Raw genomic sequence first — 18,177 nt, 5'->3', positions numbered from 1 at the left:
GCAGCTCCTGGCCGGTGAGTTGACACGGAGGCTGCGAGAAGCAGTGTGGTGCCGCGAAGAGAGACAGGCTCCGAGGGACAGAAACAAACACCTGGTTTAAAAAAAGAGGGCCCACAGGGTTACCCCTAAGGAGGGTAGGTGGTGGGTGAAGAAAGAGAGAAAGAATATCTAACCTTGGTGATTTTTATTCTTTAAGACTGTAATACAATTTTATCATTTTATGCAGAATTCTACCTAAACACGTGAAATCTGAGGATTAATACATTATTTGGGGGAAATGTGCATTACCACAAAAATGGGAACAGAACTACATAGTCAAGACCCATTAGGGTTGAAAACACGTTTGGCAGGAATGTGCCCTGTTCACACATCTCCAAAGACCCGCCCCTCACAGGGCTGAGCTGAAGTGTGTCGGGTGCGATGCATGTCGTTTATCCCCATATGAAGAACAGACAGTAAGAGAGTAAAAAAAAACCTTCCAAAAAATAAAGCAAGAAAAACCAAAGCAGAAAAGAAAAAGCCTAGTGCTTCCTTTCTATGTGTGAGACACGAGACTGTTTCAACAGCTGATCCTACCCTCCCAGTATCCAGCACACATAAAATAAATACAGGCCACAAAATTAACAAATCATCATAACTGTCTAATACATCCTGGGCTGGCTGCGGAAAAACAAGACCATTCTGGATTTATATCTGTAAGTATGGGATTTCCTGGACAGCTAATATCCACAAACAATCAAACACAGGAGGAACAGGGGGAAAAAGGCAGCATTATTTCAAATTTGAGCTGAGAGTCGTGATTTGTAAAGGGCTGAACAGGAACTGGAGTTGAAATCTGAAGCAAGGAAATTCTTCTACCAGGCACTGATGGACACGTCTCTGTTTCTCTTGGCTCCGCACAGGTTTTTAGGTCACTGGGTTTTGAATGTGTTGCCAAATGAGAATCTCGCCAGTACAGAAACTTTGAAAATGACAACTAACTTAATCCCTCAATTTAAATAAAATAGTAACTTTTAAAAAAATCGAATGATATTTCGCTAAAGAATCAGAGCTTTTTATAAGACCTGTTGCCATTATTAGTGTCTTGGAATGATCTCATCTTTCATCCTGGCTAAATTCCAACCCACGATTTCATTAACCCAGGTACTGCAGGTGATAAAACTCATTTTTCCCTAAAGAGACAGCTAAAAAGTACCAGTTACACATTTATGAAGTACCAGCAATCAAAATTATGGATTTTCTAAAAGGTTTTTAACTACTTTTATTGAAAGGAAAATCGCTGTCTCAGACTTTTGTGACACTACAGCTAATAATAAATTTTACCATTTAGAGGTAGCCGTAATATGGTAGACAGTGTCAATAAAAGTGTGGAACAAAGATGATCCCTGTCTTTTAAGTAATGCCTTCTAATTACACACCGGAAATGACCACGTGAAATACCTAAGCTATCTAATGGCTCTTACACTATATGAACATACAACAATGTATCCACAGTGACACAGTGTGCTGTCCACACACAGGCAGGTATCTGTAGATTTAATTGCAGGAGCAGACAGTCAAAAATTTCCCTAATACTTCCAAACCCTACAAGAAAAAACTACATTTCATTTGCATTTCTGACTAAAATCTATTTGCTAAAAAGAAGTGCTTTTAAATGTTATTTGCTTCTTTTCGAGCAAACTGGTGGCACTGGGCCTGTTATCTTTGGCAAACTTGTCTGAACTTTTCTATCTAATTTTTATAGATCACTAGAGGGCACTGTGGTATCTGGGCCACTCTGACCTCTCTGAGTACTGGGAAAGGTCTTGAACTCCTGAACAATGTCAGAAACGTGAGAGACTTTTTATAAGAGGAAAAAGTTTTTTGGTAACACCCAATTTTTATTTTTCTAAACTCAAAAATGCATGATACGTGGAAAAGTCAAATTCATAAAAATATTAAGCCCATTTTGTAACGCACAGACTTGTCACCTGAGATGGGACAAACCGTGAGGCTGGAATTCAATTTGCATACACCACAGTAAAGATGGCCAGTCCCTCTACATGGGCTGTAATTTCAATGCAGAACATTCAGGCGCGCAAAGTGAGAGCCACAAATGGGTTTGAAACAATTTATGATATCCGGCCTCTTTCGACATGTATTAGCATATACCTGGTTTCTTTAACATACACTTTGTTTTTCCAAAACCACAAACAGAGTTGCTGGAATTTCATGTGGAAGTGCTTAAGGGGCTGAAAGTTAACACCTTTGTGATCCTCGCAGCCTCACGGTGGCTGCTGAACAAAAGCCTCTTTGTCGAGGCTTTCTTGAAATGTTTTCTTAACATGTTCCAAGTAGTTTTAGGCAGGGAACTAAAGTAAACAAGATGTTACCATGATAAAAACACTTGTGAAAACATTACAGAAAGCACTTAGTAGTTTCTTTCACATAAAACTCTTCACAGTTTCGAGGAGTAAAATTCACAGAAAAAAATTTTAAAAGCAAATTACCAATGAAATGTCCTCTGCTGTCTACAACCCTAACCTTTTTGAAAGGGTCAAAGTTTCAGCTCTGGGCATTTTCTTTCAACATTTCTTTCTGTGTCATCTACTGGAGCACATATAAAATTTATTTTGGCTTCAATAAATTATATACAGCTCACTAATATTCAAAGAAATGTTTGTTTTGTTTTGCAGTGGTGCTTTTTTCCAGGAGAAATAACCAAAAAACGGAAACAACAACAAAATAGCCACCAAAGATTTCTTTCAAATGGATACTAAGCAAGGATACAAATCACATTCTTATTAGATGTTATACAAGTGAGCATCTAAAAGAAAATCTAGGGAAAGGGTAATATTTTCCCCAAGCATGTAAGAGTACCTGGTATTTGTGAAACCAGGGTCTGCGTCTGATTTTACATTCTCAGTTGGAAACAGGAAAATGTGGTCATGATTTAGTCTTCAAATTCACCCTCTACCTTGCCAAATATGAGTCCCTCTTTAAAAAGAAAAAGGGAAGAATTAGAAACCCATGTTTTTACTGGTAAAGATTGTGCATTCAACCTGGTTTGAAGGAAAAAGTGGGAGAAAAGGGACCCATCAGGAGCTCGGCCCGCCCCCGGCCCCCAGACCCCCCCCTGCCCATGCCCATGGCACGGGCTTGTTTTTGTTTTTCTGCATCTGAGGATTCCAAGCAATGCCGGGCTCGGCTCGAGGGTTTCATTAGCGTTAGCAGGAGCACCTGCTGGTATCAGTTAACTCTAACAAATACAACAGTCACATGATAACTCATGGTTGATAGATCTAAAAAAAAATCAACACTAAAACTGCAACTTGTTTTGAGAAAAAATGAGAAAATAACTGCTTACAACAGAGTGGATACCTGCGGATACTGACGGAGAGTCCCTGTCAGCTGTGCGGGTGGTGAGCTGTACAGTGTTTATCTTTGAAATCAAGGTCCTGTGGCAGACCTCGCCTTGGGAATAAACACTGCAGAATGGTCACAGGAAAGTGTCAAACCTGTGGTTTTTATTTACCAACAGTTATGATATTTTTCTCAGGAGGTACAAAAAATATGCTTCATCTTTAGACCTGTGAGCCCCCCAAACCTTCCCTCAACCCCTCTCTCTGTTAGCAGTGGCTTTTGATTGTCAGATGGGATTTTTATCCTGAATAACTGATCCTGGCCTCTTTGAACATTACATCGTAGCAGCCTGAGCAACAGAAATCAGAAAATAGTTACAAACCACAGTCACTTTCCCTTCTCACACTGAACTCTCAACACCAGGTGGAGCGCGGGCTGGGGCAGTGTGACTGTGTTGGTGGTGAAGGAAGGAAGGGGGCAAGACATGCGTGGATATGCCCCAAAAAGGAACAAATGTAAGGGCTCTGTGGACTCAAATGAAAATAACACTGGATGGCAATGACCAAGGAACTGCAAAAAGATTTCTCAGCTAAAAATGTGATGACACCAAAAATTTTATCCTGTGTCAGAGGTCAGCAATCTGGTCCAAGGGACACGGTCACTCCTCACATGTGGTCCTACGGCTGCTTTGTCCCACAATGGCAAGGGGAGCAGTTGGGACAGAGACTACCATAGTTATTTGCTGATCCTTCACAGAAAGTTTGCCATCCCCTGCCCTAAAGTCACATTCAACCATGTGGGAATTTTTACCAGAAATGTATGATTAAAAAATTATTAGGAAGAGTCTTTTCTGAGACGTCAATGCTGTGGATCATAACAACCCCTTCCCAGGTACCAGGCAGAAATGTATGGACCTTTTAAATTCTCTCTCCTTAAAAAACACTTAATTAGATAAATAAGAAGAGAAGTGCTAATATCTTTAAAGAGTGCCTACAATGGCCTAGGCTCTGTATATGATGCACATTTAATTATAACAGCCCTATGAGGTGCTTACTGTTACTATCATCCCAAATGACACAAGCTGACACCAAGGCTCAAAGATGCCATGTAACCAGCTCAAAGAGCACACTCACTAACAGCCAGTGGCTTCCTGCCCAATCTGCCTCCTGCACAGCTTTCTTCATGCTGAGGGCTCCGTGGGAAGCGTAAGTTAACTGAATGCACGGCCTCCAAGCGGGGGCCCTGTGCAGGAGCTTGAGGAGAGCAGGTGCTGGGAGCCAGAATGCCTGGCTCTGGACTTGACACGACCTCTTATCACTGTGAGACTTAAGGTCTCTGTGACTTAGTTTCCTCACCTGTAGGCTGACAGTAATACTTCAACAGCATCACTATAAGGTGCTTGCGAGGACTGAGTGAGTTATCTATGTAAAGCACTTGAACTGTGCCTGTCGCACAGGTTCAGGGCCATTTAACCATGAGCTCACAGCAGGGGAGCGCAGAGCGAGGGCCGGGGAATGCAGGTGAGGAAAACCTAAGAAGCAGCCTCATTCCCGGCCAGAGCGAGGCTGCCTGTTGAGTAAGTGCCTTGGAGAATCCAAGCGCCACTGTATCAACTTGCTCAAACCATGAGAAAACACCTCCAAAGACGGACAGACAGAGCAGGGACGAGAAGAGAAGAGGGTGGCCCGGAGACAGCTGCCTTCAGTCTACAAATCCGCAATCTGAGGAGAACTGCTGGAAACATCGCTTCCCAAGAACAATGACCCCACGATGGCATCGCTGACAGAGGCCACGTGGTTTCGTCTGAACCACAAGTTGGGTGGCCCTTTATCCAGTTCACTGGGAAGAAAGGCTGGCTCCATTAAAGCCGCTGGGCTTGCCCTCGACTGCACTGAGATGCGGTGACAGAATCTGCAGGAGACTTACTGTCCACTATACCAGGCAGGAGACCGACACCTGAAGACAACTCTGAATTTCCAAGAGCTAAAATCATGCAGAAGAAAATCAAAATCCTGAATTTGTCATACGTGGCTGATGAACATGTGACTCAGGAGAGCACCGAGAGCACTAACTGCGAGCTCCGGAGAGTCTTCCCACGAGCATCTCCTCTCCCTGTGCTGGTTCTCAGCACCTCTGTGCACTCCCGGGAGCCAAGCCTCCCTCCCAAACCCCGTGTGGTTCCAGCGAGGTGCCCGTCTCCGCCCGCTCTGGAGGAGGGCAGGTGAGGCAGTCCTGGTCCAGCACGGTAACCGGCTCACAGCACAACACATGACTCAGCCTGAGCAACGACAGCCTGCACACGACTCTTTCTGGAACAGAGATGCACTCTGGGATTGATAAACCTGTGACCTGTAATGTGTCTTCAGTCCGTTCCACTGGGAAAGAGCCCAAGAATGAAGGAAGCACGAAAGAAAATAGAGCTACCAGACAAAGAACCAAGACTCGAACGACCTTGTCTGCACCTCTGGACGCAGCCACTGGAAGCCAGCTACATACCACCGGACCTCCTAGTTACAGAGGCCCATCACCATCCAGGATCCCCCACCACCTCTCTTTCCACGTAAGCCAATTTAAGTTGAGGTTCTACAGCTTGCAAACAAAAGTCTTCTGACAAGTGGAAGTCAGTAAGTAAGGACTAGGAGATGAGCTACAGTTGCAGGTTGGCAGCGGGCATCCCAATACTATGTGCCCAATACTATCCGAGCAGACGGGCTGAGAACATGTCACGTCATGACGCCATGTGTAAAACCACTGGATCTGACCGGTGGTTTCTCACACAAGAGCCAAACTCCAAATATCATTAAAAAGGGGCTTTTTTAAAAATTTTTTTATAGGAATCAAGTCTAGGTAGGCCTCAGTTCTAATGCTCTTTAGATTCTTTTTTTAGCACTAGATGTGGTTTGAAATTGTGCTGTCTCCTTGTGAGGTATCCTTTTGCATACATACATACATGTATGTGTGTGTGTGTGTGTGTGTGTGTGTGTGTGTGTGTCAGCTCACATAATAAATAACCTATTATTTGCAGGTTAGGGTGGAAATACTTTTGGTTATTAACAAAATTTTTTATATAGATTGAACTGGAAACTACCCCTTCTCCTGTGACTCTAAAATTGATTCATATTACCAAAATATATTGACAGCAATTTTATAGGTCTAAAGACTTTATAAAAATAAATCCTATTTACAGACGTTTATCAGCCACTCTATAGATGAGTGTAATTAGCACCAAGCTGGAATTGAAAAGTGGTTTCTGCAAAGGTCTTTTTCTCTTAACACCTAAATAGGAATCAGCAAATGACCAGGAAATAACAATACAAAGATTCTATAATGAGTGATTTATCAGAGAACAAAGCCCAATAGCACTAACTTGAATCATAATTGCAAAGGGCTATTGCTTAATTTAAAATAAAGTATCACTGATCTCGACTTGATATTCAGAAACAACTGTAGGCATCTCTTCCTAAAAAATTGTGCATACTTCAATTTTTAATGAACACATAACGCTGTTAAAGTGAAATATTAAAGCTGGGAAGCTATGGAATAGACCCACAGATTTCCATTCATTAATCAAAACATGACATTCAGCCCGGCCGGGCGTGGCTCAGGGGCTGAGCATTGACCTAGGATCCGGGAAATCGAGGTTCGATTCCCGGTCAGGGCACATGCCCGGGTTGTGGGCTTGATCCCCAGTCGGGGGCATGCAGGAGGCAGCCGATCCATGACTCTCTCATCACTGATGTTTCTATCTCTCTCTCCCCCTCCCTTCCTCTCTGAAATCAATAAAGATATATTTAAAAACAAACAAACAAACAAAATGACATTCACCCTAACGCCTTGCAGGTAACCCTAGCTCTATCTCCAAGGGTAGCTTTAGTATAACATTTGACCCAAGTCCATCAAGACAGATAGAGAGACTGTGCTAGCAATATAAAGACCTTACAAGACCAGACCCCTGCCTCTGTTTCCTGGGGCATGAATGAGAGAGAAAAGCCGGAGGAGAAGCCCCTCCCACACTCCGTGGTAAGCCCCGTGCACCTAGGTACAGAGGAGCTGGACCTGTGCATATATCCGATTGCTGCATGGTACAGAAACACCTTAAACATAATGTACTGGTACTTTCATCTACATGTCAATGGCTCAATGATATTATCAATATATTTACGAGATGTCAACACTGTAGGGAAGGGAAGGGAAATGCTAAGACGCTTCAGGAGGCCGAGCCCATCACGTCCGGAGATGCCTGACCGCAGTTACGGACTCCATGAGGCACCCTGAGTTTTAGTCAGTTAAAGTTACTGCATTCTCCCCATCAGGACAAGGGCCTGAACAGGAGGCCACGGCAATACAGCAAGGTAAGAACCAAGCTGTCGGCATTTCCTCAGCATCCACTTTTCACGTTTATAAAGTCATTTGCGTGAAAACAAAGAAGAGGCCCAATCAGCAAGCTGCTACTGGCCAGTCACTGACGCCAATTTGATAAAAGCGGTTAGTGAGTATGCCGCTGATTTGTTATGTAGGGACATGAATAACAGTGAAAACTAAATTACCGCAAGTTTAACACTGGGAGACTCTCTCTTTAACCGCTGTGGTTCTAAGAAAGCGGGTACACACAGGCTCACGAGTGCCTGCCACTGCCCTGCTCTCAGGGGCAGCCCCCAGACGGCGAGCCAGGCCTGGAGGGGCAGAGTCGCCCTCCCAGCAGCGGGGCGAAGCCCTCCAGCAGAAGGCATCTCATGAGGAAAAGCATGGGCAGGGGAGGGGATGGCTACAAAAAAGGAGCAACGTAAAACCGTTCTTACTTTAGAAACGACGGGAAATCTTCGCACACTGCCTCACAGCCGGGCCACTTGCACACACCGTGCCCGTAGAGCGGGTGGCTTTGGGGGTGTTCCTCGTGCGGCAAACTGGAAGAAAACAAACGGAGGGTCAGAAAGGACCTGCTGCCAGGAACCATCCCCCACACACGAGGAAAGAGGAGCCCAGCAAGGCCCAAGGTGAACAGGACGACTGGGTTTCCTTTGCCCATGGATTTCACTAATTAATTCTGCATTATTGTTTAAAAGCGAGAGTTAAATCCCCACATGTGAACAGTGCAATGTCAGAAATGTACCACCCTGTATAAAAAGTGTGTGACAGGCTTTGGTTAGAGGCAAAGCTCTCTACTCAGACTGCCAAGGATTCTTTAAGAAGCTAGAACTTATCTTTTAATCTGCATAATGAAATTGTAAAATCTGTACTTAATTTTTATTCTGTTTTCTACCCGGAAGATTATACACTTTTCTCTTCCCTTCTGCCATAAACTACTTCAGCATAATTCACACAATCTTTTCATAAGTAAATTTTGTCACGCAAACAATAGTGCAATTAAATAATTGAGAATGATAAAATAATTTAGAAAGACAAACATATCCAAGTAGATGATTAGCTTAAAAGAAAAAAAAGCAAACTGTAGCAAGATCATATCCCTAAAATTACTGACACCAAGTGTGAGAAAAAACTTGGCGAGAACAAGAGGGGGTTAAGCCTGCAGCGGGGCTCCAGTCGGGCCCTGATGATCTGGCCACATGGATCCACGCCGTGGGCTGCTGGGATCCAGGCCACAAGGCGCTTGGGGAAGCGTGTCTGTGCACTTGCTGATGAGCCTTAGTCTCAAAGATTTTCTCTATTAGGCTCCTGTATCCAGACTTCTTTCAGATAAATTATTTTTACAGTTGTTTCCATAACCTTAGGTTCCATCAAATAGAAATATAAAACTAACACCAAAAGTTCTGTTTTGCACAGAGTGCATTCTCTTCAAGGAAAGGGCTATTTTGCAACTTATTCCACTGCCTCTTCCTGACTTTGAACTTCAAGCAGAGTGAATTATCTCTCTCTCTCTCTCTCTCTCACACACACACACACACACACACACACACACACACTCTGCACACACAGGAGCCTTGTATGTTATTTTACTATTTTTGTTTTCTATAGAGAGGGGAAGGAAGACAGAAACATCGATGTGAGAGAGAACATCAACGGGCTGCCTTCCTTATGTGCCCCAGCCAGGGATCCAACCTGCAGCCCTCTGGTACGCAGAACCACGATCCAACCCACTGAGCCACACTGGCCAAGACACGGGTCTTGTATTTGACATTACCACTAAGATGTATATTTATACATTGTGTTCATTCACATTCATACAGCAGACATACACAAATGTGACTCGTCCCTGACTTATAATTACTCCGCAGCGATCATTAAAAATAAACACACTTATGCAGCTGTGAAAAAGGAGGACCCCTTCCCCTCTGGGACAGCATGGGGGGACCTGGAGAGTATTGTGCTAAGTGCAATAAGCCAGTCAGACAGACAAGTACCACATGGGCTCACTCGTATGTGGCATCTAAGGAACAAAATAAACTGATGAACAAAACAGATCCAGAGACATAGAAGCATGGAGCAGACTGAGGGATCGGGGGTAGGGTCGGTGGGTTAACTAAAGAACTTATATGCATAACTCATGAACACAGACAATAGTGTGGGAAGGCCTGGGGAGGGGGCAGGATCCGGGTATAGGGGGTAAATGGGGGGAAAACAGGACACCTGTAATACTTTCAACTTATTAATAAAGATAAATTTTTAAAAAAAACCATGAATGTTTTTCTGCACTCAACACACACACACAGAATGACACCTTTACAAAGACCAATAGGTCTCCCTATGGCTTTTGAATGATTCTGCTGAAAATCTACTATAATTTGAAAGTAATGATAAGTTATTTTTCCTTAAAATAGAAAATAAACCTGGGAACAAGAAGAGCAACAAAACAACTGTACAAAATTAACTTACAAACCACTGAGGGTGGCCTCCTGAGAGCAGCACAAGTAGACCAGGGCGGCCACAGTGGGGGTGTGCAGCCCACTGCGCCGAAGGGAAGGGTCATTATCATCCACGCTTATCTTCAGATTTTTTAATGAGTAAAATAGATACGACCATATGAGATGATGGAGTTTAATTAAACTTATTATGATAATCATTTTATGACATATGTAAGCAAATTTTTATGCTATACAATTCTGTTGTATATAAATTATAATTCGATAAAACAGAAAAAAATAAATATGATACAAAATAGAATATTTAAAAATTATTGACAACCTTCTAACTACTAGAATTCTCAGATATTCTGATATAAGGAAATCATTTATAAAATAATATTGCCACCCGGCTGGATGTGGCTCAGCGGCTGAGCATCAACCTAGGATCCAGGAGATCGGGGTTCGATTCCGGGTCAGGGCACAGGCCCGGGTTGCGGGCTCGATCCCCAGTCGGGGGCGTGCAGGAGGCAGCCGATCAGTGACTCTCTCATCATTGATATTTCTATCTCTCTCTCTCCCTCTCCTTTCCTCTCTCTGAAGTCAATAAAGATATATTTTAAAAAATAAAAATAATAAAAACATAAAAAATAATATTACCAATAGCTTGAAAGAAAAACCCTAACCATAATTATTTTCTTTACCAATTTTATTAAGATTAAAGTATTTTCATAATATTAATAGTTTATATATATTTATTGTAGAAAACTTGGAAAACATTGAAAATAAAAAAATATATACTCATACACATACGTATTTTTGACAAAGCATGAAAATTTATGTCATTCTTTTGTATTCAATATAAGTTTGTAAATAATTTCTCATGTTATCAACCAGGCTTCAAGGACCTTCTTTACTGACCCGTAACAGTCTATTACACAGTATCTTACCTCTAGTTACACGCCAAAATTTATCTAACCACTCATCTGCTTTGGGCACTGAGGCTCCTTTCATGTTTCCTTAATTTATGAATAATGTTAGAAACGAAATTCACCAGGCTAAACATCCCAGTATATCACTGATTTTTACCAGAAGATTCATTCAGAGAAAAGGAATCACTCAGTTAACAAGTACTAAGTTTTGAAATTTACTATAAATATTCTGTCAAGTTGCTCCTGAGAAACACGACAAGCCAGTGCATTCTTAGCCATTACACATATTTTTGTGCGATTCTTTAAGTTGGAAACCTGGAACCTCAACTAGTAAGGATATAAAGTTAATATCAATACCGGTGAACCTCGGAGATAGTGTGGGCTCAGCTCCAGGTGACTGCAATGCAGCAAATATTGCAATAAAGCGAGTCACACAATTATTCCCAGTGTACATACAAAAGTTATGTTTACACCGCTCTGTCGTCTATTAAGTAGGCACTAGCATTGTCTAAAAACCAATGTACTTACCTTAATTAAAGATACGTTCACGCTACAATACGCTAACCACTGTCTGAGCCTTCAAGGAGTCATAATCTCTTGCGGCAGGGTTGCCACAAACCTTCAAAAACCTTCAGTTTGTTAAAAACAACATAGTCTCTGAATACCTAGCACAATAAAACTAGGTATTCCTGTAGTTAAAAACTGCAAGTGGTTATTCTGCTATGCTTTTTCGGTTAAGCCGAGAGTGTCCTGAAGATGATAGTATGAAAGAAAATACTATGCAGACACTAGAGGAGTTTATGACTACAAACAAGATGTACATGATTTAATATGATGTTTGCAGCTCTCCCCCCATCTCCTGTTTTTTTTTGGTAACATATCTGTGAGGGCTCCATGGCCTGAATAAAAACTACTCTGCTTTAAGGATTTATTTTTAGTTCAACTTGGTCAGTAAGGACAGATGACAACTGACCAAGGCCTCAGAAGGACAACCAGTGATGCCTCAAATCCAGAGAAAATCAACTCACACACAGACACTGTCACACCCTTGGAAGTCCCCTTGAAAATTTGCCTCTAAATTAAAACCATATTCTTATTATAAAAGGATTATCTGCTCTTACTTTTTTGAAGTTCACATAATACTGAGCAGGCGCGGACCGCGACGGCGGAGATGCCGCTGCAGGATCGCCCCGCATTTCCTTCTGCTGTATTACAAGTCTACAAAATGGAAACATACTCACACTGCTGTCCCTTGCTTTTCACTTTTAATATACAATTGGATACTTTTAAATATACAGTTGTCTGAAATAAAGTGCTTGGTTTTGAAAACAAAAAAACCGGGACAGAACGTCTAGAAAAACACGTGACGCTGTAACGACTGCCGCCTCTGGGGCCGCGACCCCGGGGCCGGGGGCGGCGGTGGGAAACTGAGTTTTCACACGATCACTTTCTGTTTCTTTTGGAGTTTTTATTTTGCTTGTTGTAGGAATTTTTTGCGTGCAACTGTAATTTTCCACATATATAAGCACACATACACACCCACGGGAGAGATCAAGCGCCCTGCCGTCTCGGTTCTCAGGCACCTCTTGCCGCGCGGCCCCGCCCAGGGTCACCTCTGGCTCCCGCGTTCCGCACGAAGCACTGTCACCCCCACCAGCTTTCCCGCCTCATCGGAAGAGTGGGACTGACGCTCATAGTCGGGCTGCCTTGGAGGACTCGCCAAAAAGGACAAAGAGGGAAATTTAAAACTGAGGGAAGGAAGGAAGGTTTTGCCCTGAATTAATCAGGACTGCATTCACAGGATGAAACAGGACGGGAAAATGGCGATGCGAGCATCTGAAGGTCAAGTGCAGCCTGTGGCCAGGTCACTTACAAAAACCGTTCCAGGGCGACCCCCCGTGAGCGGTACCCCTTCGGAAAGGCTGCCAGTGACAAATAAAGACGCACTGGTTTTGAAGAAACCGAACGAAACCTGTTTGCCCCCAAATTAAACTTCTTAAAATTGAGTCAACTGCTTAATAAAGTGTTTCTTACTATAAACTCCCAGGCTGAAAATTCCTCAGGGCAGGGATCGGGTCTAATTCATCTCCACATACTCAGTACCTCCCCCAGAACACAGGCTCAATAAACGTTAGATGGATTCATGAAGAACAGACAATAAATAATTATATTATTCTATTTAATTTCTGTACACCGAGTTGGATATCCACTTTTTATTTTTGAAGGTAAAGACCTGTGTTAATATTATTATTATTATTGAAGGCAATGACCAGAATGCTGCAAATATGCTGTAGAAAACAGCATTCTGACACTTTCAACTAATTTTATTCTGAATATATGAAATACAAATAGTATGCAATCAAGAAAAGCAGTTGATTTAAATTTCTCAATAATCCTTGATGTGTAAAAATTAAGCATAATTTTAACAAAAGAATAGTGACAGCATCTCAGATCAGAAAGAACCAGCTTGCCATGAAAAGTGTAATTATACATAAATATGTAGTAACAGTTCCTGACATTACATAATATTAAATACAGTATATATTCAGTATGGTGTAATGTCATTTTCAAAGACATTTAAGAACTGTTTCTATTTACTCTTTTCATACCAAAGTATACCAGGCAGAGACTTCACTTCCACACTGGTGTTAGCCTCGGAGAAGACCTTACGTAACAAAAGGATGAAGTTCCTCAATAGTGCCTCCTCACCACTGCCCTCTCAAGCTGACCAAACCAAAACTCAAGCCTAGAATCATTAAACTCACCTGCCCAAGCCAAGAACAGCTCACTTTCAGTCTGTAGTGTTTAGCGGTCCTTACACCACTAGTCCTGTAAGCTAATTTTCCCCGTGGCAACCAAGAGAATAGTTTTTGAAGGAGATAAAAAGAATAGAAACCTTGCTATACCCCAAGGTATGTCCTGCTAATTCAAATGCCCGCTACCCCTTCTCCTGTGCCCGGACCTAAGTCTCCTGTCTGTCCTTTAAGTCTCCCCCAAGCTGTTTTTTTTTCTTTTCCAAATTTACTTGTTTCCTTCCTCTCTAAATTTCCGATTCATCTGTAACAAAAGGCTACATCTGTTTCCATGAGGATTTAAAGCTTCTCCCTCAACCCCCCAAGAAAAAATAACCCAAATTATAAGTTGTATTTTATTTCACTAGCATGTTATTTGCTAAACTAAGTTAGGGAAGACTTCCGGTCACTGTCCAATTACTGAAAATTGTGGAATACTTTTTTCTTTTTTAAGTTTTATTGAGATAATTCACACTCAATATGATTCACTCATTTAAAGTACTTAATTCAGTGGTCTTGAACATATTCACAGAGTTGTGTGACCATCACCACAATCTAATTTTAGAGCATTTTTATTAGGCTGAAAAGAAATCCTGTACCTATTAGCAAGTCATTCCTCAATTCCTGCACAACCCCTACCAACCACTAATCTACTCGCTGTTTCTAAAGGCTCGCCTATCCCGGGATTTCACATAAATGGAATCACACAATATGTGGTCTTTTGTATCTGGCTTCCTTCTCTTACCATAATAGTATGTAGGTTTATTGACACTGCAGCAAGTATCAGTCCTTCGTCTCCTTTTTATGGCTAAATACTATTCACTGCATGAACATAACATGTTCTGTTTACCCTCTCATCAACGGATAAACACGTGGGCTGTTTCCACACTTTAGCCACTGTGATTAGTGCCAATATGAAAACCCATGTCCACATACTTGTCTGACCATGTTTTCAATACTTTGGGCTATATATCTAGGAGCAGAACTGTTGAGTCATGTAGTAACAAGAGTTAACATTTTAAGGAATTAATTGCCAGATTATTTTTCAAAGCAGCTGCACTATTTGAGGGTTCCAATTCTCCACATCTTTGCCAATACTTGTTGTATGGCTATCTTAGCCACCCCAGTGAATGTAAAGTGGATTTTTGTACTTCTGATTTGTATTTCCTTAGTGACTAATGATGTTGACATCTTTTCTTTTTTTCCCTCCCATTTTTTATTATTCCTCACCCTAGGCTATGTTTATTGATTTTGGAGAGGAAAGCGGGTGGGGAGAAAGACAGAAACACTGATCAGTTACCCCCTGTATACACCCCAACAGGGGATCAAACCTGAAACCTAGGTATGTGGCCTGACCAGAAATAAAACCTGCAACCTTTTGGTACAGGGAGGACACTCCAACCACCTGAGTCACCCAGCCATGGCTCATGTTGACATCTTTTAATGGACCTCTTGACCATTTGTCTATCTTCTTTAGAGAAATGTTTCTTCAGTCCTTTGCCCATTTTAAATATTGGGTTGTGTGTCTTTTTCATGTTGAGCTGCAAGTTTTTATTTTATTTTTGTATTTTTTATTCCTATGCTTTCTTCTAACAGCTTTAGCTCTCACATTTAGGTCTGTGACACATTTTGAGTTAATTTTTGTATATGGTGTGAGGAAGGGGTCCAACTTCATTCTTTTGTATGTTATCTTTTGATAAAAAGATAATTCTATCCCAAATAAATTATCTTAGTCACCTTTGTCAAAAACCAATTGAACATACATTGAAGAGACTGTCTTTACTCCATTGTATGCTCTTGCCTCTTTTGTCAAATATTAATTGAACGGAATGGCTTAACACATGAAAAAATGCTCAAAGTCACTAACCATCAGAGAGATGCAAATTAAAACGATGATGAGGTCTCACCTCACACCTGTCAGAATGGCTCCATCAACAAATCAACCAATGACAGGTGCTGGCGAGGGTGTGGGGAAAGGGAACCTAGTGCACTGCTGGTGGGGATGCAGACTGGGGCAGCCACTGTGGAAAACAGTGTGGAGCTTCCTCAAAAAATTAAAAATGGAGCTGCCTTTTGACCCAGTGATCCCACTTCTAGGAGTATATCCTAAGAAACCTGAAACACTAATCAGAAAGAATATATGCTCCCCTATGTTCATAGCAGCGCAATTTACGATAGCTAAGATCTGGAAACAGCTCAAGTGCCCATCAGTAGATGAGTGGATAAAAAAGCTGTGGGACATTTACACCATGGAATACTACGCAGCTGTAAAGAAGCAGCACTTCTTACCCTTTGAGACAGCATGAAATAAGCCAGTCACAGAAATACAAATATCACATGATCTCACTCATATGTGGAATATAATGAACAAAAGAAACTGATGAACAGAATAGATCCAGAGACACAGAAGCATGGAACAGACTGAGGGATCTCAGAAGGATGGCGGAGGTGGGTGGGGAGAGATTAACCAAAGAACTTATATGTTTATATGCATAACCCATGGACACAGACAATAGTGAGGAGAAGGCCGGGGGAGAGGGGGACCGAGGGGGGGATCAATGGGGGGGGAACATCTGTAATACTTTCAATAATAAAGATAAACTAAAAAAAAAAACCCACAAAAAAAGCCCCACAAAAAAACCCTGAACATAACTGTATGGTCTGTAGTATTTCTGTACTTCACTTTTGCTATATTTAATTTTCCCCTAATATACTACTTGTATTCTCAAAAGAATTTATATTTACTTTTGATATAACTTTTGAAGTTACATTAAATTATCAAATAATTTTTAAAGTTTGATAGGGGTGGGGGCAGAAATATATATATTTAATAAAAATAAAACCGCAGCAACTCCACTTTTTGAAGGAGGGCCTGGGGCCTGCTGACCAGGCCGCAGCCTCTGAGTGGAAGCCCCTCCTCCGCAGCTCCAGGCAGGAGTGGGGCGGGGCTCCAGCGGGCAGGGCACAGGCTTTCCAAGGGCGCTGCGGGGCCTCCTTTCTCCGGACAGCTGTGCAAACAACCAGAACCCTGCAAGTCATTTAACTGCCCTGCCTCCATTTCTGCATTTGAAAACTGAAGGGGATCCTACCGCAGGACCTGTGTTACTCCTCCCAGTGGTAAAACTTCCATGAATCTTCCTCCAAGAATATGCAGACGGACAGGGAGGGAGCACACACGACACGTCTTCTTACTGACAAGATGAGTGAGGCGGCACTTCATGACACCGGGCGAACGGTGAACAGGCCTATGCCTTCCGGCAGCAGCGACACAGTGGCTATCTGCTGCAGAGCAGGGCCACTTCCTCCCACCACTGCACTGCCCACACTTGCCAACACCCACACCCACGCCTGAAAGCACAACCAGTCCGTGTCGCCTCTTCGGAATCAGAAGCCGCGTGCTCTCTCCCTTCCTCACCATTTGGCCTTTTGCCCAGCCAGTCAACAAAAGTGGAAAGCTGCCCTGGCCGGTGCTGCTCAGTGGCTGGACTGTCGGCCCAGGGACGGAAGGGTCCTGGGTTCCATTCCGGCCAAGGGCACGTATCTCGGGTGCAGGCTCGATCCCCAGCCCTGGTGGGAGTGTGTGTGGGAGACAACCAGCTGATGTGTCTTTCACACTGATGTTTGTCTCTCCCTCCCTTCCGTCCACTCTCTCTGAAAAGCAATGGAGAAAATATCCTCAGGTGAGGATTGAAAAAAAAAAAAAAGGAACGCTGACCCTGAGAGGCACCTTGGTGCTAATGACAATGACTAGCTCCCTGCCACACGATCTCTGGGCCTCCCCGTAGCTCAGGTCTCTCCCTGCCTCTCTTCTTTCCAGTCCTCCTCATGTCCATGCACACATGCTTCTCACGTCTATCCCGTGACCCTGTCGGCTGCAGACCTGTCATGGCCACGAAACTACTGCAGATACCGCAGGTCTCCAGAGGTGTTCTCCTGACTGTCAGGACTGCCTACCAACAAAACTGTGACGATAGTGTTGATGGAAACCACTACTGTTTTAAAACTTTTCCTTTTATTTATTAAATTCTTAAACAACTTACACAAAAAGGATCCAGGTTTCTCTACTCACTTTTTACTTACATTTCCCTCCCTTCTCCTGGGCTACAATATCCTACTTTCAATGACTCTTCAAGTATCATACCGGGGACTTCTTAGGTTTGAACATGGGACTATGAGTTTGATTTCCAGTGATGAAAGGGGTATCTGAAAAATCATCAGACTTCAGTTTTGTTCTGTTTTAACCCTCGCCCAAGGATATGATTTTATTGATTTTTAGAGAGAAGCAGAGGGGGGCGAGGGCGCGGGGAGACATTG

The 18,177-nt window shown here is 42.6% G+C and overlaps 1 protein-coding gene across 11 annotated transcripts in view; it reads right to left on the bottom strand.

Moving 5' to 3' along the window:
* The window catches only part of FOXP1 (forkhead box P1), a 540,979-nt gene that overhangs the window by 42,328 nt on the left and 480,474 nt on the right, over positions 1-18,177 (bottom strand). For all 11 annotated transcript variants that reach the window (XM_081159208.1, XM_081159205.1, XM_081159215.1 and 8 more), the window contains one exon: positions 8,142-8,246. In XM_081159208.1, the coding sequence (XP_081015334.1) occupies positions 8,142-8,246 (105 nt within the window). The remainder of the gene's footprint in view (positions 1-8,141; positions 8,247-18,177) is intronic.

The sequence above is a fragment of the Miniopterus schreibersii genome (assembly GCF_964146895.1).
Source record: "Miniopterus schreibersii genome assembly, chromosome: 15".
NCBI classification, from domain to species: domain Eukaryota; kingdom Metazoa; phylum Chordata; class Mammalia; order Chiroptera; family Miniopteridae; genus Miniopterus; species Miniopterus schreibersii.
The sequence above is the reverse complement of the archived record's forward strand: the minus strand, read 5'-3'. Positions and strand labels throughout refer to the sequence as shown.